The following is a 24,957-nucleotide window of genomic DNA, read 5'->3' on the forward strand; positions in this document are numbered from 1 at the left end:
ACGAAATGGCCTAAAAATAAACGCGGTAAAATCTTAGAATGGTTCTACAAAATACTCAAAAATGGAGAAAAAAGAACTACACAAATATCTACGGATTTGCAGCTTGTACTGTTCAGTACAAACCTGGTGTGTTATAAGCCGGTTTACCAGGTATCCAATACAAACAAACAAACAAACATCATGCAGTCTAAAAGCCGACATATCCTTGTACAACACAACATTGTTTACACCAGGCCGTCTCTCACATAAAACTTACCACCCTGTCTTCACGAATTTTGTCCGTCTGTCTATATTAACTCGCATCATCGCTACCTGTTCTACAGAGCCATATGGTCAATAACCCTACGGTCATGAGTTGGACCCACTACATAACGGCCGCAGGTTTTGTGGTTTTGGGTGTATCCGAACCCGAGGAAAAGAGGATATGTAACGTAAGGCCAATGTTGATTTGACTATAATATAGTTTCCGTCCGTTTCCAAAACAAACCCAAAAATTCGACCATTAATGTAAATCGTACAAAACAGCTGTAAAATGAGAAAATATATGCCGTAAATGGGAAAGAAATGGATCAAACCAATCAGTCCATTCCTACGCTGATTGTACTTGTTGTACACAAGCTGGTGTGATTCGCCCAAAGGTGGTCTACCCGTTATGTAAAACAAACAAACAAACAGGCAAATATTTGATAAATATGATACTTCATCGAACATTAACTTAGTTAACAATTACAACTGCAAAACAGTGATGATAAGCTTGCTTAAGGTTGTATCATCTTATTGAACCACTAGAGTATCTGGAATTATTTTTTCTAGCTCACTGGGTGTATAACTAGTTATACTTTGCTGTCTCTATTTAACAGAATACTCAAGATACGCACAAGATCAAAGAACTACATGCACATTAGCAAAAAGCATCTATTTTAGGAGCAATTTGTATTGTGTAAATCTATTACCCCTTCAACAAATGAACGATCATTAGATTTATGGCTCTGTAGATAATAATTTAAAATGGGACATGCATGTATATGTACGTTGCCTTGCCGACTGAACATGTGAAAGTACGTTGATGGTAACTAGGTGACAACGAAGAAAGAAACTGCTGCAGCGAACATAGATATAGGATGGCCTGTGCTGGACCTCTGTAGCAGTGACTAGCTCTAGAAAAGAGCTGATGCTGTTTCTATGTCCAATGCAATTAATGACAATGACAATGATCTTTATTTGCACGTTCATGCTAAATCCTGTACAGTAGTTTCAATATCACATCGTATCAGCCGGTACCAAACAAGAAGTACATATTTTAAGTGCCACAATGATTCAGAAATCTTCCCCGGGTTGAGGTCTGTAGGACATCGTCTTCGAATTCGGCTGATTCTCCTCTTTAAAGACGATCACCTGCAAACAGGACAACGTACGGTTAAGTCAGCCAGAATAGAATTCGACTGAAAGAATGTAAAGGTAAAGATAGTCCCATAACCTTTTCAATGCCATATGGTAGTGGTTTGTTGTCCACTGTGTCTAAAGTACGTTATTGGAAGGCTGGGCCTATCCCTCACCTTCCACCGCCTTTTACCTCCCCAACCGAAGTCGGGTACCCATTTTTACACCTGGGTAGATTGTGGAAAGTTTTGGAACGACAAAGACAAAGTGGCACAGGACTCAAGTTGTTCACACTTATATTCTCACCGCCACTTCTACATTATTGAAATTAGGAGATTCGACAAGACACTCAAGACGTTTGATTAGTAAATGAACGAACACCGAGCTCCCCGCCAAGAAGAAAAAAGGAAAAGTTCACTTGTAACTAAAACATGTTGTTGCTGTGATGTACTCTTGATTTTACAGATGATACCAGAGGAATTCTATCTAGTTGCTTGTAGAGTAACTGTTACAAAATGTACTTTGACTTCACTTGAAAGTTCATCTGTGTTGGTAGAAGTCATTCTGAATGGAGTTTAAACTGTAAAGACCAACACAATAAATTGGACTTACCCAAAAAGTCTACGGCACCCCCCGTCAACCATCCCTCAACAGAGACGGGGGGCGCCATAGACTTTCTGCAACATATGATCCACTGCTCACCGAGTCACGTGTCTCATCTGCATAACGTGACGTTACAGAAGCAGTGGATTGCTCACTCCTTGACAAAGACTGTAGCTGATCAGTCGAAAATTTGGGTAAGTCCAATTTATTGTGTTGGCCTTTACAGTTTGAACTCCATTCAAAATGTACTTTGCTTATACTTATGCCTACCAGTTTGTCTTTCTTTTCTGTGCTCGGTGGATTCCTCAGTATGATGGCAAAAGGACTAAGAAGGATGTTGATTATCCCCATGCCCAGCATCATCCAAAAAAAACCCACAGCATTCAGTAAAGCCCCGCCGATCCCGAGCCCTACAGTAAGAAAGAATACACATGGTTTAAATCAATAAATTAAGCAAACTTTATTACTTTACAATGAGCAAATTTCATATGTAACTCAACTGTATTTATTGAATACTAAGCGTTTTTATAATTCAGCTTATGTTTTTTTTATATTATTCATTGTTTTTTCACACCTCGGTCAGAGTATTATTCCCGTACTGTTAGTGTTTCAGCTTCGATCAAAGTGTAAAACAATGATAATTTTCGTATCTAAAATTTACATTTTGCTATGGTGTCCACCAAAAATAAAAGAGCAACAGACGTTACCGATAATTACATTGGAAAGCACCAACAAACCACTTTTCGCCAAAATAATCAGATTTTCCGTCCTGCTTTTCTTGGCAGGATTGTAGGTCATCGGCCTAAGGGTGTCGGCCTACTTACTAAATTGTGAAATAAACTCCGGTCCGAGATCTTATAGATGTCACTAAAACCTACCAACAACGCAGGCGAAGCTGTTTGCTGTTTCTGAGATGGCGAAGGCACTGCCATATCTCGATCCATGCCTGAAATCACAGAGATTACGTTATGTAGGAACTGGACATAGCTATGTAGATAGATTGATTCATAACTATATGGGTTGATGGCTGCATGGGTCGGTAAATGTAAAGATAAGTTGTTTAAAATCCTCCCACGCCATAAGGTGTATAGGGCGGAGCCCATCTCCGTTTCATGGCCCTGGGCTACACTGTGGTGCAATCACTGCAAGATGACTAGCCAGTCCACTGGCAGTGGAGTGTGTTTAACTACCATACTGTTATAAAAGTACGTACTATTTTTATTAAGTCTTCGGTATGACCCAATGCGCCTCTTGACCAGAGGTGACCTACCCGGGGCTTCAACTCGTGCCTTCTGGACAAGGAATTTGAACCAGATGTGGCAAGTAACAGAAGCGCAGACCACTACATACACCACAGGGACACCCCCAAATGTAAAGATAGCCCCATATCCATTTTGAAGCCGCAGGGGCAGTGGGTTGTTGTATTCAAAGGCGGAGCCTATTCCTCTAGTTTCGCCGCCCATTATGTTTACCACCTCCACAACCGAAGTCATGTACCCATTTTACACCTAGTTGGAGTCAGAAAAGTCACGTTAAGTGCCTTCCTCAGGGACACGACGTCTAGCCAGACATAGGGACGCCAGGAATCGAACCTGTGACCTCTAAATCTCGAGACCGCTGACCTAGCTACTCGGCCATTCGACACTACCAATACATACTAGATAGATCGTAAAATCGTAGGCGCCAATAAGCACCAACAGTAGGCCTCACCTGATGTCTGCTAAGTGCCCAATCTCTGTTAGCACACTTGTTTCTAACAGCCCTGCGAGGAATACAGGGGTAGACAATTGGGCATAGGTGCAAGGTAATCTCCAAGCAGATCTACACGGTGCCAAAATCGTATTTGCTAGCCAGAGATGTCCGCACCGTAGCTGACTGAAGCTTCTCTGGCTAGCATATACGATTTTTGGCACCGTGTAGATCTGCTTGGAGATTAGGCGCAGGAAGGAATATAATGAATGAAGACCTTTATTTTACACACATATTGATCAAGTGGGTAAAGTACAGGTCAAAACAAAGGAAAAGTTTACTGATACACATATATGATCATATATACGTTGTCAGGCTAGCTAAAGAGTTATATTCTACTATGCGAATTTGGCTTCTCCTCGCTTCTTTATGATGGTATAAATACAAGAACAAAATGATGTTTTACAATGAAAAGTTTGTCCGTATTACTCAAGTGTATGAAGTAGGGAAATATAGATTTTATCAGTCTAGAAAGTTATCTCTCTCTCTCTCTCTCCCTCTGTTGTATAGAATACATTTTCCTCGAAAATGCCATTCATTTTGTCTTCTAATACAATAACGACATATTCGTTATTCCAGGGGAGTATACATTGTTGCAGTAAATAGTTATTTTTTATTCCATACTTATGTCTTGTTCTATGTTAACTGTTGTTGCCATACTTTGTACCTGCTACAATAGTCGTGCAATAAGGTTCTTCTAGATACCAAAGAAAATGATTGGAATATTATGCAAATCGGACAATCTGTATCGGTATAACCTTCCTTAGATGTGCTTTTCAGGCACGCGGCGCGACAGCAGCTGGGTGTATTACACTCAACGACCTGCCACATTTAAAACTTTGTGCATCTGCCAGCAAGCGTTGCTTAAACTATCTTCTTGATGGGAACAATCAAGAAAAGCGAAAAAAAACTGGCATCGGATCTTGCACCCCCTACCCCCCAACTTAAGGAAAAGGTTTGAGAAAAGAGCTGGCATTTCCTCGGAAACGCACAGTAGACGTGAAGTACATACCACCGGCTAGTCCAAAGGCCAGGTAGGGTGTGACCAGCTCTGGGATGTTCTTACATAGAGGAAGCTGCAAAGCATTGCATCGTTAGAACAGGCGGTGCTTTTTTGTTCGTTGTATTTGCCGAGCCCTAGTAATGGCCCACTCTCACTGGACCCGTGGCACGCTGACCGATCGAATTGACAAAACACTCAACAAATTTCATGGACAAAAAAGGAATATTTTAAAGCTTTTTAAACTTTGTGTGTTTTGATGTCTTTTTGGTCATTCTTGCACGTTTAAATGACATTCCAATTATAAAGTCCAGATTTTGTGTTGGAAATAACTATTCAACTTTGATCCAGAAAAAGATATCTTCCTGAAATTCTGAAGCGTAACTTACCAGTGACGTGAAGACTCCCAATCCCAAGGTTCCGACAAGCGTCAGCAGCCAACTGAGGATACGTAGACACATTAATTTTGTTAACACTTTATAGACATGTACAAGCGGTGACGTAAGCCCGCTGATTGGCCATATTGATCGAATCCATGGTGTGCCCATAGATCCATGGGAAGATTCTAGGATCGGCTCCAGGTTCCGTTGACGTAAAAGAACCCAGCACAGTTATCAAGAAGAGTAGGGATGACCCGGCGTGCTTGGCCAAAACGCGAATTGTTGCGAGGCGCATCGATATCGCACTACCATTAGCTACTGATAAAATCTTTATGCTTCACCTCAGTTCAGGATGTCTGCTTAACTTTACTCTTTACTTTACATAGCACGTCTTCTACAACAATTGGATGAGACGGCGTTTTTAAAATGACGTTCTCCTTTCTGTGTACGAACTACGTGCAGGGATGGCTCTACATGGACCCAATAGAGCATGCATGTACACCCTACTCTAATATAACGTGCATGCGTTATACATAAGTCTATAAAATGCGTACAGCTCAGTAGATTCCAACCGTTTTGTACTGCTCTAGAAACTGTTTTGCGACATGTCAACATTAGAGGGAACATTCACGAAATGTTAAATTGGTCCATGAAAAATTTAATTATTGTTTTTGGTCTCACGGTGTGTGTGTGTGTGTGTGTGTGTATGTGTGTGTGTGTGTATGTGTGTGTGTGTGTGTGTGTGTGTGTGTGTGTGTGTGAGTGTGTGTGTGTTTGTGTGTGTGTGTGTGTGTGCGTGCGTGCGTGCGTGTGTTTGTCTGTGTGCGTGTGTGTGCGTGTGTGTCTGTGTGTGTGTGTCTGTGTGTGCGTGTGTGTCTGTGTGTGCGTGTGTGCGTACGTGTTTCTGTGTGCGTGTGTGTGCGTGTGTGTGCGTGTGTGTGTGTGTGTGTGTGTGCGTGTGTGTGTTTGTGTGTGTGTGTGTGTGTGTGTGTCTGTTTGTGTTTTAAGATATCTGTGGTCAGCATAACTTTAGAAGAATGGATTACGACGACATTTGGTATGTAAGTAGGTGTTGCACTGCACGAAATGGCCTCGTTTCCCGGCGTATACGTACCGGTATTTTTCTGTATTTTTGTCGGATACTGACGGATACTGACGGATACATGCGGATTCGTGTAAGATATCCGACAATTTCCGCACCGGTATATGGAATATTTCCGGAAGAATCCGAAAGTAAGGTATTTTCGACGAATACGGAGCCGTACACTGCACGGAAATGCCACCGATCCTGACGGATACGAACAGGAAATTTTCTGTATTTTTGGCGGATACTGACGGATACAGGCGGATCCAACCTGACGAATCCGACTAAATGCGCACTGGGATATGGAATATTTCCGGAAGAATCCGAAAGTAAGGTATTTTCGACGAATACGGAGCCGTACACTGTACGGAAATGCCACAGAATCCTGACGGATGCGTACAGGGATTTTTCTGTATTTTTGGCGGATACTGACGGATACTGACGAATCCAACCTAACGGATCCGAAAATTTCCGCACCGGGATCGGGAATATTTCCGGAGGAATCCGAAAATGAGGTATTTTCGACGGATACGGAGCCGTACACTGTACGGAAATGCCAGAGATCCTGACGGATACATACAGGAAGTTTTCTGTATTTTTTAAAAGAAAATTGCGGATACTGACGGATACAAGCGGACTGTGATCCGGAACCTCAGATCCGGAGGAATACAAAAATAGGAATTTTCGACGGATATGGTGCCGTACATTGCACGAAATTGCCCAAGATCCTGACAGATACGTACAGTATGTATTTGCCACGGATACAGACTGATCCAACATACAGACTTTCTACAATCTTTGACATATTGTGACTCTGAATATGTTTGTATTTGCCACGAATATGTACAAATCAAACACACAAAGTTTGATAGAATGGTTGATTATTCATAAATACGCGTGCATTCTTAATTTAACGATACCCAAAACATTATTATTCAATGACAGGAAGTTTTGGGAAAGCCTGAATGTAACATCATTTCATATTTCAACATATATGCATTTCTAAGTTCAAAAACTATCAAATACAATACGGAAGTTCTATGTGGCTAAATAATCCATTTCGTTTAAGACAGGCCGAGGGACATCCACATACTCAAAGCACCTCTGCATATGCAGGTTAATGTCGGTAAATTGGGGTTGTGTAAGCACAATTGTTATAAAATGTATTACAATTAACAACCATCACATCATGGTGGTAATATTTACTGCCGTATAGTGCACTTGGACCAAAAATTTCTACATGTTCTACATATTCTACTAAAGTAATGAAAGCCTTATTTGTGGCCAGTTCTTCGTCTAAAAGATATCAGATACAAATAATTTCAAATACAGAGGTTGAAAATAGAAACTTCAAAGTAACATTATACTGTCTGAAAAACTCCCATGATGACACGCCACATTTTACACGTAAGTAGTATATGCCGTGGAACTGCATGTGTATAATCGTCCTCTCCCTATTCTATGACTACATCTGAGTTCACTTCTTCCATGCACTCTTGGTAAGGTACAGGCAAGGCTGATTTCTTCTGTATCTAGCATGTTGGACTCAGCTTGGAGTTCATCTTGTGATGAACCAGTTCCTATATGATAAAACCAAATGATGAATAAATATCAATTCACATACTTAGTATTTAAGTAACATGTCACATGATTTTGACATAACTGTGATCAAGGAGGTTATATAGACTATATAACCTCCTTGCTGTGATGGGCTTCGTTTCATCACAGCAGCTAACAAAAAACAAGGGACAATGGGTATCCATCATGCCTGTCTCAGCTAACATTGAAGTGTACCGATGATGGACTTAAGCATTACCGAAGGAGCCTGAGGTACTCTGAGCATCTGACAGCTGATTGCTTTGTTCCAAGCCAAGCTAAGGTCCTCACATCATGTGCTGCATTTGTGAAGGAAGTATCTGCCGATGCTGTATAGGATGTATATATAAAGGGAATCAATGACAAATATTAAACATATCACATAATCACATTTGTAAAAAAATGATTCTGGCATCGTTTAATTGAATACGTAAAACTTACATTCATAACTTGAATATGATATTGATCAAACATGTACAGCTACAACTTAATGCAATAATCACTGAAACACACTACTACCTCCACATAAGTTCCAGCTCACTATCCACAAACTGTGGGACCTTTGTGGGACAAAAACTTATGACATTCTCTTCCGTTACAGGATATCTTTAATTATCTTTCCCTCAACCGCTTGCTATGTTGTATCTGAAACGTTAACCAGACACAAATGTCTGTTGACCATTGGCAAGAACGAACAAATTGAAAGCTATAAATTTCCTAGATCCTAACGGTGTAGAAGTGCAGGTCGACTCGACAATTCTTAATGTCATGCAAATGCGATGATATGTCAAGCCACAATAGGAGGATAACTGACGTTCAAACTAGTTAGAAACAGGAATTTTCCAATTTGTACTTACCAAAGGGCAGTCCCTCTAAATGATGAATCGACTCCCATCCAACTTTACAAGGGGGAGGGGGGCGACGAATATTGCATGCACGAAGAAGACTACTTCGCAATGCCGCGCGTTTGAGTTTACACCGAATCCCCTTCGACTCTCAAGTCACTAAAAATCACTGGTCGACCATGGTAGACTCTGACGATGCCATGTTAAGCACAGAGAGTGATGAAACGCCGTTCTTGTATCCGTGCTGTTCACCGACAAAACCGTTTCTCGCGCCTGACGTCATGACACGCAGTGTCTTGTGGGAGATTGGACAAGAATCCGTATTCCGGAAACGTCAGGATTTGTCGGAATTGTTGGATCTGAGGTGCATCGGATCCAATCGGTAACGTTCCGTATCTGCTATGATGCACGATTGCGGATCCGCTGGATTTTTCAGGATCTGAGATCATGCCGTGCAGTGTGTATTTGTTGGTTAGGATCCGAAGCAACTACCGACAAACAAACAATCCGATTATCTCTGCCATATTGACAAATATCTGAAAACGAAGGATCCGCGCAAATATCCTCAGGTATCCGAGGCGCATCACGGATCCAGACGTATACGGCGTCGGAATTGCCGGATCTGAGCTGTACCTGGTATTTGTCTGAATTTGCTCGGAAACGTTCCGTATCTGTACCCGAAACGTATGAAGGATCCAGACCAAGGACATTGCCCAGACGTATACGGCGCCGGAATTGTCGGATCTGAGGTGCATCGGATTCAATCGGAAACGTTCCGTGTCTGCTATAATGCATAATTCCGGATCTACTGGATTCGTCAGGAAATTAGATCATGACGTGCCGTGTATATTTATTCGTCAGGATCCGAAACAACTACCGACATACAAACAATCCGAACATTCCAAATATAAAAAAACGAGGGATCCGCACAAATATTTTCGGGTATGCGAGGCGTATCACGGATCCAGAGGAATACGGCGTCGGAATTGGTCGGATCTGCGGGCACCTCAGTATCCGAGCAGTGAACTGGGATTTTTCCGGATTCGCTCGGAAACGCCATGAGGCCCGATTCCGGATACGTCGGATCCGTCAGGATACGTGGCCATTTCGTGCAGTGTTGGAAAGACGATGGTCGAATTCGATTTTGGGTCCCTGGTGTGTGACCTTGGTACTGCAGCAGAACTTCAGTTTTTCTATCTTTTGTCCTGGAAATGCTATGGTCTTGATTTTGTGGCAGATTGCTTCTGATTTAAGGAAGGAGACGGATTGTCCCTCCAACACACCTCCTAGCAGATTACTCTGGAACTACAGGATTTGCATAGTTAATTAGGAAATACTATAAGTCAAATGTTTTTGTTCTGCTTTCACCGGTAACACAATGATGTGAGTCTTACCATCCTGCCTTTTCCACCAACATCGATGAAAGAACCGATCCGATGACGTAACCTACTGCTGAAGGTACTAACGCCATTCCTGATGTGCAAAAAGAATTGAAAAGTATCAACATTTGTCAATGTAGGATATTGCTCGCTTTGTTTCCATGTCAACTTTTAGATTAGCTAAGTTAAGAACAAGCTCTGGGAAAAAGTCATTTATAAAAAGAGAAATATGGAATCAGTTGCCTCTGGTACTGTAGTCCGCCCGATCTGCAACTAAACGGACTCTGCGAACTGTCACCTTCATATCTTAATCATCATCAGTCGACGTGCTTAATCAACGTCGGGGTTAAACCGCCCCTTACGGGGTGGCATATCCTTTCGTTGGCTGATTCAAGACGATGATACGCCAGGTCTCCCGTCCGGGTGATTCGTAGTGAATCACCAACACCTAATTTTATGAAAGTTGACACATCTCAAGACGTAATTAAGCCTGCTTATGGCATGAAACCTCATACAAGCTGCTGTATCTAACCCAAGGAATGTGAATATAAGTCTTACGGAACTCCTCGTATATAGAACATTTCATACCTTGTTGCCATGGTGAAGCTTTCATTGTCATCATCATCCACACCGGTACAACTCCCCAAACCGTCAGAGCCGTTGTTATTGGAACAAAAATGAACACTGCAACAGTAACATATGGTGGCAATCAATCACTACAGGGTGTTGTTGTTCACCTTGTAGTGCCTAGTGGCACATAGTTTAGCAAGTTACCTTGGTGTTTCAGTAGCGGGGTGTATTTTTACAGGGAGGGGTTACTAGCCCTTCCTCTTTAACACTGCTCGAGGCACGTCCTTGAACATGGGACGCCCATTTTGGCACTTCTCAAACGCGGGATCTCCGTTTAACATCCGATCCGAGGGACATCCCTAGCCGAAGCTACGTACTCATTTTCACATTAGTCTGGTGAGCAAATTTCGAATTACGTGCCTTTCCCAAGGGCCTGCAAGGGATTCAAACTCCATACCTCCAGGTTCTGAGTCAACAACACTAACAACAAGGCCACAGTGCCACCACAGGCTACAGTGCCACCAGAGGCCACAGTGCCACCACAGGCCACAGTGCCACCACAGGCTACAGTGCCACCATAGGCCACAGTTCAATCACAGGCCACAGTTCCACCACAGGACACAGTGCCACCACAGACCACAGTGCCACCACAGGCCACAGTGCCACCACAGACCACAGTGCCACCATAGGCCACAGTGCCACCACAGACCACAGTGCCACCACAGGCCACAGTGCCACCATAGGCCACAGTGCCACCACAGGCCACAGTGCCACCACAGGCCACAGTGCCACCATAGGCCACAGTGCCACCACAGACCACAGTGCCACCACAGGCCACAGTGCCACCATAGACCACAGTGCCACCATAGGCCACAGTGCCATCACAAGCCACAGTGCCACCAAAGGCCAGAGTTCCACCACAGGCCACAGTGCCACCACAGGCCACAGTGCCACCACAGACCACAGTGCCACCATAGGCCACAGTGCCACCATAGGCCACAGTGCCACCACAAGCCATAGTCCCACCACGCGCTACTCAATCTTACCTGTTGTAGTCATAATATATGGATCCTTCAAATAGTTGACGATCGAATAATCTTCCTCTTCTTTCTGCAAAAGGTCAAATAACAATGGGATCGGGTACACTTATCTACAAAAGGCCGACATAGATACGCGATTTTTGGCAGAAACACAAACGAATACGGCACACAGCCACAGACAGATACGGTACACACACAGACACATACATACATACAGATACGGCACACACACTCACACAGACACATACATATACGGCACACACACACACACACAGACACACACAGCCACATACAGATACGGTACAAACACACAGACACACACAGACACAAAACCTACATGCACAAACTCACATACATGCACAAAATCACAAACGCACAATCTTGCGTACACACACACGTTAAAACAGAAACACACAGACACACACAAACTCACATACGCACACAAACACACACGCGCACACAAACACACATGCACACAAACTCACACACAGCCCATACACACACACACACACACACTCACACACACACACACACACACACACACACACACACACACACACACACACACACACACACAAACACACACACTTACCACAAATGCAGGTGCTGTTCTTTTTGGCAGTAGTAAACGAAGAACTGAAAAATATCAACAGGGCAAACATTTGAATATGATTTCTTCATTTTCTACATCTCTACCCCCAGATATACCTCAGAAATTGTAATCTCTATATCTATAAAGCAACTCTTGTTCCTTTCTTTGCTTGAAGAGAGTGCCTAAGATATGAAATTGTTTAAACAAAAAAATCACGACAAAAAGGTCGTTAAGTGGCACACGTTGACGTCACAATCAACGCTTTGTTCCGCTGCGAACAACACCGTAGTTCAAATCCTCTCACGATGAGGTCATGTAGCTGGTGGTAGTGCAATGCGGCTTCACTACAGCTCGCGGTTTTTGGCCAAGCACGCCGGGTCACCCCTACTCTTCTCGATAAGTGTGTCGGATTATTTTACGTGAAGAGGCTTGACACTTGGGGTTTATGCCTGAAGCTCCCTTTTTACACCGGGCGTGATTGTAAAGAGAGAAAGTAAAGGAAACTCGTACCTCCATCGACAACGGTCAATCCAGCAATCAACATGAACGGACTTTTGTATCCAAGAAACTGGTACATAACTCCGCCAATCACAGGGCCGACTGGTGATGTATAAGGAATGATAATAAGGACTTTATTGCGCGACAATGTATTGAAACTAATGTTAAACATAGTACAAAAAAGAGGTATAGAATAAAACTTAGCATTAGCATGAAAGCTCATCTGTGTTGTTGAAATCCATGACGAAGGTTGATCTTTACATCAACAAGCAAACATAGCGCACCTCAGATTTTAGTCGAACAATGTTCCTTGTAGTACACTTTTCTCAATCTCTGGTGGCCATCTTGCCACATGACCAAACCATCTCAGCTTAGGCTTCATTACAATTGTCAAGAGGTTGACATGTGGTCCAATTGCTTGTATTACCTGAGTGTTGCGGATTTCCTCATTTGTGACACGATCTAGATATGTAATGCCCAGAATTTACAAAAGAATCCACACGCTACCATAAGTTAACCTTAGATGACCTGGATACTCACCTAGAGAACCGACGATCACCCCTGATCTAGCAAGTCCGATAACTTCTGCTCTCTCCGTGTTGTCAGGGAAGGTCTCTGCTAGCATGACCAACGCTGAAATGTGATCAAATAATGAAAAGAGGTAAACGTCGGAGAGGGATGTCCCTGTGGTGTAGTGGTCTGCGCTTCTGTCACTTACCACATCTGGTTCAAATTACTTGGACCAGAAGGCCCGAGTTCGTGCCCGGTAGGACACCTCTGGGCAAAAGGCGCATTGAGTCAAGACTTTATAAAAATGGTACATACTTCTGAAACAGTATGGAAATTAAACACACTCCACTGCCAGTGGACTAGCCCCCTGCTGCAGTGATTGCACCATAGTGTGCCCAAGGGCTACGAAACGGGGAGGGGCACCTTATATCATTATGACATCGATTATGACATCAGAAACACTCACCTGGTATTATCGAAAAAGAACCCCCGAGACCTTGAACCACTCGTGATGCGAAGAGTGCAGCATAGGATGTGCTGAATGCGTAGGCTGTTGGCAAATACGGCACATCAGTCATGGCATAATTAACGGGAGTCGCCCAAACATAGGACGTTTTTACGCGCTCGAACTCACGGCTCTCCATTGCTGGTTGCCAGAGAATGGTCATGTTTTAATGAATGAATTTTGAACACATTCATCTAAAGAACATACATGGACAAGAAATGTATTCATACTGTTCATGGGCCCTTCACGCTCCGAGTTACAAGCAGCAATGTACCTTCTGATTTAGTGCTACGCCAGATAGTGTGCCTAACTTACTAGTAGTACGCTTTGGTAATTTTGCTTTTTTCGGAAGTTGGTGATGAAGTTAGGGAAATGTAAATAAGGCTTGAAGTCTGCTATATTCTAGCTTTCTTTTGGCCGGAAAATTTTGACTGTGTGCACTTCTAACGTCATGTGAGAAGACCTATATCTAGCGCATCTCAGCTCATGTTTTGGCGGGAAATAGGCTACTACGCACTTTGCGCGCGGCCCGACGTACGTCTTGCATGCGACCCGACTTACAAAATCATTACGAAAAAAACGACACCGCTTGCATCAACAATACTCCGTCTACTTGGGAAATATCTTCGCCATATCTGTATTCAGTTTTACTTTTCATAGACGGTACCAATCACATGTTAGAGCATTACAAAGCTGTGCGTTGAATCGCCGTCCGCCACCATCGCGGCCCCAAAAAATGGCGGGAAAACAACGTTGCCAGACGGCAGCGATGTTTACGTTGTTTTCTTTGGTCGGTTTTCTTCTCAACAAACACTTAAAAACCCAATTTTTTGTGTTTTATGAAGTTATATTTCTTATGTGTATGAGTGTTGTATATCTGCTTGGCACAGGTCGTATATTTAGGTTTCGGGCCGTCTAGCTACGCAGTGACCCTCTACTCAGCGTTGCCATCATTATTGTCAAAATACTATTCTCGACAAAACAAGAAATGAATATGCATATGTACACATATGTTTCGAATGCAAATAAAAATTATGTGCATGGACTTTGTTTATTTATCTTCCTTATGAGCATAGTCAGTGGACACAAGCACGGCGTACTTATGCATAACAAGATCACTAAAAAATCCGTCCTAAGTTGGGGCGCGTCATAAGTTAGGGCAACCCCCGTTTTCTATTTTTTTACTATCTTAATTAAACAGCCATTCACGGTTTAACCCTATCCAGACTGGGGGGGGGGGGCTAAAAGTGCCCGCGCCAACTTTGACATCGTATTTCTGCCGAACGATGTATGCTAGGGTGACTTGGTGACTTTTCCTAAAATTTTGTTGGCAACAATTTCATAATAATTGTTTAAGTTTATCATTTTCTCATGTTGTCATGGCAACGGGTTTCTGACTGGCATTTTATGCAAAATCATGAGTTTTTTTAAAACAATGATATTTCTCGGGTTTTCTTGCACAACTACACTAGTTTTCCTACATGTATAACATGACATGTAATTAGATGTAACTTTCCTGATTTGATATTCATAACTTATGCTAATTTGATGACGTAATCATCCAAAATCTAAGATGGCGGACTATATCACTTTTTCAGGTATCAGCAGGCTTTTTCGCCCTTAAAATCGTCAATACCTGACATTTTCTTTATCAGAAACATTTCGATTGACGTTTTTAGTCTCTTTTCATTGTCGTTTGGGGTCATAAATGGAAAAAAAGGATTTTTAAAAATTTAGAAATGGCCGAACCAAGATGGCGGATCCCAAGGGATCGCTAACAACACATGACGTCACTCTATGACGTCATTTTGACGTCAACGTACTTACCATTGACGTTGTATGCCTTTGCATACCTTAAAATGAATAATACAAACCGTTTTGTTTAATGCCTTCAGATATTACGGGAATTCCCTATTTAGCCAATAAAATCACATCGATGACGTCATAATTACGTCATATTACGTCATAACGTCACCAAAATTACAGGAATTATAAAACTCCACGTGAATATCACTCCCTGCAAATTTGATGATGATACATCATACCGTTCGGAAATTATGAGGGGGGGGCCGAATCAGCCCCCCCCCCCCGTCCCAGATATACCAAAAAAGCCCAGTCTGGTTAGGGTTAAACAGAGATACAGAACCATGCCTTGAGTGCTTGGCCCGGTTATAACCGGGATAGGGTATCCCCCAGAAGAAAATAGCTTTGCAAACAAGTGAGAACTTGACTTTTGGGTATATTTAGCATAGTGTAGTATGCTGTTAAATTTCAAGTTTTACCCCACCACTTTCATTGACAGATACAGACAGATAAATAGATAAAGCACATACCAACAGTTGCGCCGAAGACGAGGACAATGCCGATGTACAGAACTAAACTGTAACCAACCCTGAAACAAGAAAAGAATCGATTGCTTAACACCGAGATATACAGTGAGGAGGACATATTTTTGGTAATGAAAGTTTTTCTTGCTACTGCAATCGAAATACTATCAAATCTTGATTTAGTTTGTTCCCTGACGATTCAAGAATTCTACCAAATGCTTTAGACGCATTTCCATTCTGTTTAAGGTTTTAAAAGGGGTAAAGATAGTCACATAGCTTTTCAGAGGCCGCAGAGACAGTGGGTTGTTATTCAGCGTGTCTTGGGCACGGTATTGGAATGCGGAGCCCATATCTCTCCTTCCGGATTCCATTGACTTTTTTTACCTCCTCAACCAAAGTGAAGTACCCACTTATAAACCTTGGTGTATCGAAGAAAGTCGTGTAAAGCACCGTTTCCAATAACTCAACGTCTAAAGCCGGGAATGCCAGGAATCGAACTCTTATCCGCTAGCCTAGCCACTTGATAATTCAACGCCGCTTTTGTGTTAAATGGAACCATTAAACAATATTTTGATAGGAATTCTCGCACAATTACCTATCAGACAGAAATCCTGCGACCGGATTTGCTATGATGGACGCAGCGGATTTCGAGGCGTATAGAATCCCTAGTATGACGCTCTGTTTCTTCAGTTGTGCTGCTCGCTGCTCTGCTTGTGAAACCTCCAGCTGGTTCGGCTTTGTGTTCACAGCCGGCAAACAGGTTGTCCCTTGGTTGCAGGATGACAGGTTGCTTCCTGACAACTTTGACGTTACTGGTTTCTTGTTCATGTGGTGGGAGATGATAATGGGGCCTGTGTAGTTAGGGTGCTGTAGTCTGTAGAAGTAATCTGGCATGATGGGCTCTGTGTTAGGAGAAAATATAATAATGATAATAATGAATGAATGAAGACCTTTATTGCACATTTCTGCCACACTTTGCTAAGTACAGGTCACAACAAAACAAAATACAAGTACAGTTAAGAGATTATTGCAAGTTCATGCCCAAAGGCTAATTGCAGACAAACAAGTACATGGAGATACATGAAAATCGAAATAGTTATCTAGTCTACTGTGAACGTTCTATTTTATCTATGGTTGACTATGGTTTGGTTTGACTTCTTTTGTGAAGGCAGTGGAAAATGAAGTGACCCACGTTTTGAATTATCAATGGGTTGGTTGATTTGGCTGTTGTGGGTTGGTTTAATGATATCTTTAATGTACATTTTTTTCCCTATAGGGATAAGTACAGGCATACTAATACAAATTTCGTAATATATAAATACAATTCAAACTCTAAAGCTGGATAAAATACGGAGACTTAATTCCGGGCGTTTCAAGTGACATCCATCACTCTTTTTCAGCGTCCGTAAAACGAACCTGCAAAGCGAATATAATGCCACTAATTCTTAACTGAGAAAACTAGTTGAAAAATGAACATGTCAAGGACATTAACTAATATGAAACGTATGCAAATGTCCTTAAAATGCGATCATGTTAGGGATGATAATTCGTAATAAAGTAAATACATTTGTAAAACAAGAGTCTAGGACCCAAAATCTCCATGAAACTTTGTTTTTTTATTAAACCAGTTCCCCCCATTCTATATCGCTCAATGGTATGACCCACACTGGCCGGGCAAGGGGAGAAGTGGCTATAAATAGCTACTGACCTAGATAAGAGACCAACAGATGGTGCAACCTCAAAGCCCACAATAGAGTAGATATTCCTCATTACTTATGCAAATTCAGTATGAATTTGCATAATTAGCACTTCAGTTTGTACATCTCTGTCCAACCTACCTGCATATCAAATAACATGAAAATCTGTCGCTCCTTTCTTCAGTTATTCTCTTTGCAAAATATTTACAAACACGCCATTGCAGTTCCAGTGACACATACCAGGGGGCCCAAAATCGACCTTGACCTTTCTCCTCCCATCACCTACCCACATACCAAATATCATTTCAATCCATCCACACGTTCTTCAGTTATGCTGATTTTAAGCGTCCGGTGACACATACATACATACACGGTGACACAAACATACACACACGCACACACACACGCAAACACACTAACTTCGCATGATTTGCACTTCAGTGTGTACATCTCTGTCCAACCTACCTGCGTACCAAATAACATGAAAATCTGTTGTTCCTCTCTTCAGTTATACCCCTTTAGAACATTTTTACAAATAGGCCATTGCAGTTCCAGGGACACAAACCAGGGGGCCCAAAATCAACCTTGACCATTCTCCTCCCAGCGCATACCCACATACCAAATATCATTACAATCCATCTACACGTTCTACAGTTATGCTGACTTTAAGCATCCGACGACACCCATGCAAACGATTTACCTCCTTACTTATGCAAATTCGGTCTCATTTGCATAGATTGCACTTAAGTGTGTACAACTTGGTCTAACCTACCTGTGTACCAAAGAACATGACGATCTGTCGATCTACTCTTCAGTTATTCTACATTGAAGATTTTAACAAATACGCCATTGCAGTTCCAGTCACACATGCCAGGGGGCCCAAAATCGACCTTGACCTTCCTCTTCCTAACACCCACCCACATACCAAAAATCATTACAATCCATGTACAGGTTCTACAGTTATGGTGACTTTAAGCGTCCGGTGACACATACATACACACAAACACCAAACGCAAGCAAAACAGTATCTCCATGAAAAAGCCTTTTTTCATGGAGATAATGACATTGACAGGACTTTTGTAGGATATATTGGCCTTGTAGTATTGTTCATTTAATACCATACATTGTACCATGTACGATAGTTACCTTCGCCGAGAAAGTTATGCAGAGGGTAGCGTTTGTATGTGTTTATGTGTGTATGTGTGTATGTAAAGAAGCAGAATCACTCGAGAAGGCTTGAATGGATTGTCTTGATATTTAGTAGGTGGGTAGGTCTTGATGAGACTAGGAAATGATTAGATTTTGGGTCCCCTAGCGGCTTGTTACGGTACTGCAGCGGAACTTCCTGTTTGATATCTCAAGTTCTGGACAAGCTATGGAACAGATTTTTGAGTGGTGGATAGCTTTTTGGACTGAGAGTAAGTAGTATAGATTTTGGCCCCCTAGCGGCTTTTTTTGGAACTGCAGGAGCAGGTTTTGGTTCAGACTTTGAAAGGGAATAACTCCAGAAGGGCTTGATGGATGGTCATGAATTTTGGTAAGTAGATAGCTTGAGTGATGATGTACGTGATTAGATACTTATTATGCAAAGCAATATCTAATTTGCATAATCAATGCGGAAAGTTTTTGAGCAATATAGTTAATTCATCTAATGTAAGTCTAAAACATTGGTTCTAAAACTACTCTAATACGTAGACTCGGCTTCTTTTCGTCTCTTTTTGATTTCGAAAAATGTAGATTGAGATGTAATTATTTAATATACTATGGTCAAAATGCATATGGAAAAAAATGTCAACCTTCTGCCTTCGGCAAACGTAATAATAACAGCTTTAGTGCAAATGCAAACCCGAGGGCTAATTACAATCAAAGCAAAACAATGATGTACAAGAAGAAACAAAAGCATTACTCGGTGGTTTTATTCGGTGGTCATAGTACATGACCAGGTGTTATGACACCATATACACCTCGGGGCGGGTCATTAACACTTAATTGCACAACAATTGTCGGCTAATTACAATAACAGTTTTGGTATGGTGACTGCACTGTGTCTTCTTGTAAGTCGGTAACACACAATGTTAATACAGCTTGCATACACGATAATTGTAGAACACGTTTGATTTTTCATCATTCCTACATGTGCATATGCCTTTTTTCGGCATCTAGGACGTTTTTTTTTTCCGATGGAACTGACAGACGATTGCAACATGTTGCCCCATTTTCAGTATATTGACCATTGCCGAAGGGCTAAAAAATTTTTGTTTTTGTAAATTTCAACATCAGGCGAAAATCAATGCGAGCTTCGATGTCATCCATGAAATTTACTTACGAAGGCTGTGGGCTTAGCTATAGGGCGTATTCACGTGACGTCATTGCCCTTGCCCTCCGTGGGCGGCCATTTTGGGGTCCATCCCTGCAGCGAAGTTTCTCGGCGTTCAACGATCTCTAAATTTCCAAGGAATGCGTAGTCGTCTGATCGCTATTTTATTATGCAAAGAGTCTCCAGCCTCACATCCTTTCCGCTACAAAAAAAATCAAATTTCACCTACTGGAAATGACCCATTATTGACGAGCGAGGAAAGGTTTTCCCCAGCCTACAAACATGCCAGGCCGCTAAGTAGTGCCGGCGTTCATTGATTTTGTCTTCAGTTGGTTCTGGGAACGCCTGTTTACAGAGTACGCATAAAATCAGTTCACAGCATACGATTGTTCCCTGGGCCTGCAGCCACGCAATACAGTATCTTGATAAATTTGAGTGTCGTGAGAAATTTAGTTTACAGGGAGTACGTTGTGATCGGAAAAGTTCGACGTTGAAAGACCCTCTGTTTATGAACGTATCTCCAGCAACGAGTACACGAAGCCGCGACTGTGTTACACAACAGGCCTGTAATTTGCTTTTCGACCAGATTCATACAAAGGTTTCCATACACACACAGATTAAGGGATGACCCAGCGTGCAAGCTCTGTGGTGAGAGGGGTACCATGGCCCACATCCTGTCCGGTTTTAAAACGGCGCTCGCGCAGGGATGGTACCGCTGGCGACACGACAGAGTTCTGGCTACAATAGCGAGCATCCTTGAAGTCGAGAGAAAGAAAAAACGCCACTTAGAGAAGAGTCCAGCAGTCACATTCGTCAGAGAGGGGGGAAAGAGTCGCCCGGCAACAGCAAGAGCGGTCAACAACATTCTGCAGAAGGCAAAGTCATGAGATCTGAAGGTGGATTTGGGAAGGAGACTGCACTTCCCTTCAGTTGTTCAGACAAATCTGCGACCAGATGCGGTGCTATGGTCAGAGGAAGAGAAGAAAATCGTCATCATAGAGTTAACAGTCCCATGGGAGGAGAGGTGTGAGGAAGCGTACGAGAGAAAGAAGAACAAATACTAAGACCTGCTACATGATTGCAGGGATAAAGGATGGCGGCCCTGGCTGTTCCCAATAGAGATTGGGTGCAGAGGATTTCCAGCGCAGTCAGTTTGGAAGATGATGACGTCACTGGGAATAGCAGGGAAGGACAGGAAGGTAGCTATACGCAGGATGGGGGAGGCTGCAGAGAGAGCCTCATGCTGGCTGTGGAACAGGAGAGAGGAGGTATGCTGGAAGCCTGGAGGAGCGGGTGGGCAGTGAGCTGGCCACCACTGCCGGCCCGACAGCAGGAGGGTGTTACTGATAAGGGCCGAAACACCCAATGAGGGCTGATCCGTCTGATGACATCCGACTTACTCCATGGCCAAGCAACAGCACTCCACTTACCTTCGGTGAGTGGACTTCAACAAGCATCATAGAAATCTGATGTATTTACCAAACTATTAATTCTCAAACTTCAACTATCTAGATCCGCTGTTCGTATGTCAGAAATCCACTTTTGTTTCAGGTTAGTCCCTTCGTATGTTCCCGCACCTACACGAGAAACACAAAACTAATCTTACTGTTACCCGATCAGTGTGTGCTTTATCAGTCCCAATCCAACATCCGACCACGACGCAAAACACCATGTTTATGAGACATAACGTTTTGAAGGGAAATTGTGATTGGCGTAGAAAACATCTGTCATTTCGACGGAGAGTTCCATAGGGCTCCATTAAGGCCAAAGGTCACCATTACAGTCATGCGCAAAAGGTCCATTTTCATGAAATCGCCTTGTATATGCTTGTTAAACGTAGCTGTAGGAGGCCTCTTTGTTGGAAATGTTGGTGTTTTTTGAGCTGGAATTGACAGGTAAGGGTTGTGGCTATTTCATTTATTTAGAAAAACAGGAGTTTAGCCATGTTTGAAGTGTCCGGTACACTTTGAAATAGGTGTAGTTTGGATGTGATCAGGTCTTGTGAAGGGGGGTCAAAGGTCATCTCGCCTCGTTTTGATAGAATTTCACCAGTTTGCGCCGGTGGAAAATCGGCGAAACTCATTAGATTGACACTTTAAAGGTCAGACTACGCTGCCAATGTGACTTTTCCATGATCTAAACTTCAGGTATGTGACTTTTAACAGCCTTTTCCTCATATGTTTACCATTGAAAGTCTAGGGCCCGTGAATGGTGGACTTAAGCCACTACCAAGTGGACCCTAAAATGGCCGCCAGTGCTCGTTGCTAGGGGGCGGGTCACGTGACTGAATACGCCCTATAAGATACCGTAATATGAACGCGGAGTCAGGGAGACTATCTACGAGCGTATCTACAATCCCACTTTAAACAGAATGGGAGGAAATCATGTAGAACTCTCTAGTACCCGGGACCCCGCTTTGCAACACAAAGGACAGTAAAAGTTCCTATGGTGTTGTCTGACCATAGTAACTACCCTAGATCTTAATGACATGGTTGGGTTTTTGAGTTACTAGTAGACAAGTGTTCTTTACATGTTCAACCGGTTTTCCCTACTTTAATGAATGAATGAATGAAGACCTATATTGTATGTTCGTGCCCCGAGGGGCTAGATACAGGTCGTTTAACACAAACCTTACAAACATCTAAGTGACATATACAATGAAATATGTACAGTACATTGTGTAAACATACATGGTAGAAGAAAGTGATAAGTTAAGCTAGGCTAATCTAGTAAAGTCAACTTCTTCTCGCTTCTTTGTACATGATTGTGTAGATGTATGAACAGATCATGTTTCTTATACAAGGGTTATCTAGACGCAACAAAAATATGAATTTATCCGTTGCGCTTAAATGTTCAAAGTATGGGAATTTCTCATTAATATATTTGAAAAGAACATTTCTTTCTATATCGTAAAGTTTACAACCTAAAATGAAGTGCCGCTCATCTTCTATTTGATTTAACTTACAAAATTGGCAAAGCCTATGTTCTAGAAGCGTGCGGTTGTGCCTTCCTGTTTCAATATGTAATTTGTGACAACTAATCCTGAATTTAGTGACAGCTACTCTATGCTGTATGTTGCTTATAGATAGATACTCTTCTTCCTTATATAGGGACTTAAACAGTCGGTAAGGCCACAGCAAGTAAATTTTATGGATGACATCCTCCGCAGACTCCAAAATTAATGAGATAGGGCGGGGAAAAAAACAAGGCGAGCCAAAAAACAAGATTCCTATATTTTCAAATTGTGAGATCATACGTCTTGTTAAACAAGAATTGAGGCGACGAAATATGATATCATGACCAACAGGTCTTTTATTCCTGTAAGGTCTTCTACAACTATCATGCAAACAACAAACACTACTAGATAGTGCATAAGGATGGTGCCTTGACTTACCAACGACGGTATCCAGTATTGAGTCCATAAACATTGCCAAAACTGCCACTATCACTACCAGAGTTCTTGACAGTCGAATGCGTTTACAAATGTCCCATGCCTTCTGGAGCATGACTGCTGGTGTCGAGTCGATCCTGGATCTGGTCATAAAACAGAAACATATAAAATCGTTATCGAAAAAGCACCATGTTTGTTGTCTTGCATGCTTGAAACACAAGAGGTCAGTCGGTGGCGCTTGAACCCCACCGGTAAACCGCCTTATGCGATAACACATGTACACCTGGTTTGTACTGAAGAGAACAAGTTGCCTATCCTAACATATTTTTTTGACCCGGGAAGGACATCTACCCTTTTCGATAAGTGCCAGTGGGCATATCCGAGGGACATCCCCAGTCAAAATTCCAATGCCAACACAGTGCATTTTTGCACTGTTTCGGGGCAACCCAAGCCTCCATTGCAGGATTGCTGGTCGGCGCCGGCATTTATTTTCAGGGCGAGCACCGATTCGCGATTTTCAACATATCGAGCCAACTTCTTCAGCAGGAGATATTTCTGCAGCCGACCATTGCGATCTCTCCAGCAAAAGAAGTTAGCCCTATATGTTGAAAATCGCAAATCAGCGCTTCCCTGAAAATAAATGCTGGCCGGCGCCCACAAATGTGAGGACCCAACTGCAATGACGCGTACATTGGGGAGACTAGTCGGCCACTAAGACAAAGGTACAATGAACATTGCAGAAGGAGCACAAACGGCTACTCCTCGGCCATTTACCACCATTTACAACTCAACCAGGGACGCTCATTCAATCTACAATCTACAGATATCCTACACCGCGAACGCCGTTGGTTCGAACGGGGAGTTAGAGAAGCAATATATGAGAAGATGTACAATCCCGATTGTGAGTACAATTGAGAGAATGTTCCTGAATCTTGCGGTCGGTCATAATGGCGGTAAGGTGATTTTCACAAACGCTTACCAGCTCCTGTACTTATTTTCCGGCCCGTTGGCTGAAATTTGAAAAAAAAAAATGAAAAGGCGTACCTGTGAAGCAGTGGTGAAGACGTGCCAACCCGAAAACCTGACTGAGAAGTTTGTAACTTTTTTGGTCAGAAATTTAGGTCAACATTTGCATAACAATATCCAAACCGGAATATCTACATAGACTAGTTGTCTATACATAACGGTTAAGCAAACAGACAAGTCAGTTCAGTCCTGAGGGAGAACCGTCTAGAAATTCCTAAATGAAACTTGATGTGATATAAGTAACTAGAAAGGCAACATTTGCAAGAGCAAATACAGGATACAGGCTACTTGGAACACCGAAGAATGTTCCAAATAAGTTCAACGACCTCGGCTTTGGAACAGGAGACCGGGCAGAATAAAACATGTATTTATGTTGCTTTGCACTCGTATATACACAGTTACGGTGTTGCTACATGGATTTTTGTTGTTGATTTTTATGTTTACCTTCACAGAAGTAAATATATTCTT

General features: G+C 42.4%; 1 protein-coding gene and 1 long non-coding RNA gene across 5 annotated transcripts; both read right to left on the minus strand.

Annotated features, from left to right (window-relative positions):
• Positions 1 to 1,171: 1,171 nt before the first annotated feature.
• On the minus strand, positions 1,172 to 24,617 carry LOC136436953 (chromaffin granule amine transporter-like). 3 transcript variants are annotated; one of them, XM_066431372.1, is made up of 17 exons: positions 24,508 to 24,617; positions 23,467 to 23,606; positions 16,654 to 16,960; positions 16,065 to 16,123; positions 13,693 to 13,776; positions 13,257 to 13,349; positions 12,729 to 12,818; positions 12,219 to 12,262; positions 11,633 to 11,696; positions 10,605 to 10,700; positions 10,032 to 10,110; positions 5,122 to 5,173; positions 4,745 to 4,808; positions 3,694 to 3,745; positions 2,862 to 2,929; positions 2,254 to 2,393; positions 1,172 to 1,395 (listed from the first exon to the last, which is right to left on the minus strand). In XM_066431372.1, exons 2-17 carry the CDS (start codon positions 23,576 to 23,578, stop codon positions 1,318 to 1,320), a joined length of 1,482 nt encoding a protein of 493 aa, XP_066287469.1. In that variant the 5' UTR covers positions 23,579 to 23,606; positions 24,508 to 24,617; the 3' UTR covers positions 1,172 to 1,317. The 3 variants fall into 3 exon arrangements, with proteins under 3 accessions (XP_066287469.1, XP_066287466.1, XP_066287468.1); XM_066431369.1 differs by lacking the exon at positions 24,508 to 24,617 and adding an exon at positions 23,747 to 23,868; XM_066431371.1 differs by lacking the exons at positions 13,693 to 13,776; positions 24,508 to 24,617 and adding an exon at positions 23,747 to 23,868.
• On the minus strand, positions 6,923 to 8,936 carry LOC136436976 (uncharacterized). 2 transcript variants are annotated; one of them, XR_010756117.1, is made up of 3 exons: positions 8,650 to 8,919; positions 8,013 to 8,121; positions 6,923 to 7,776 (listed from the first exon to the last, which is right to left on the minus strand). It is a non-coding gene; the product is annotated as an uncharacterized lncRNA (long non-coding RNA). The 2 variants fall into 2 exon arrangements; XR_010756116.1 differs by having other exon boundaries at positions 8,013 to 8,936.
• Positions 24,618 to 24,957: the final 340 nt, after the last annotated feature.

This window comes from Branchiostoma lanceolatum, chromosome 6 (assembly GCF_035083965.1).
Source record: "Branchiostoma lanceolatum isolate klBraLanc5 chromosome 6, klBraLanc5.hap2, whole genome shotgun sequence".
Taxonomy (NCBI): Eukaryota; Metazoa; Chordata; class Leptocardii; order Amphioxiformes; family Branchiostomatidae; genus Branchiostoma; species Branchiostoma lanceolatum.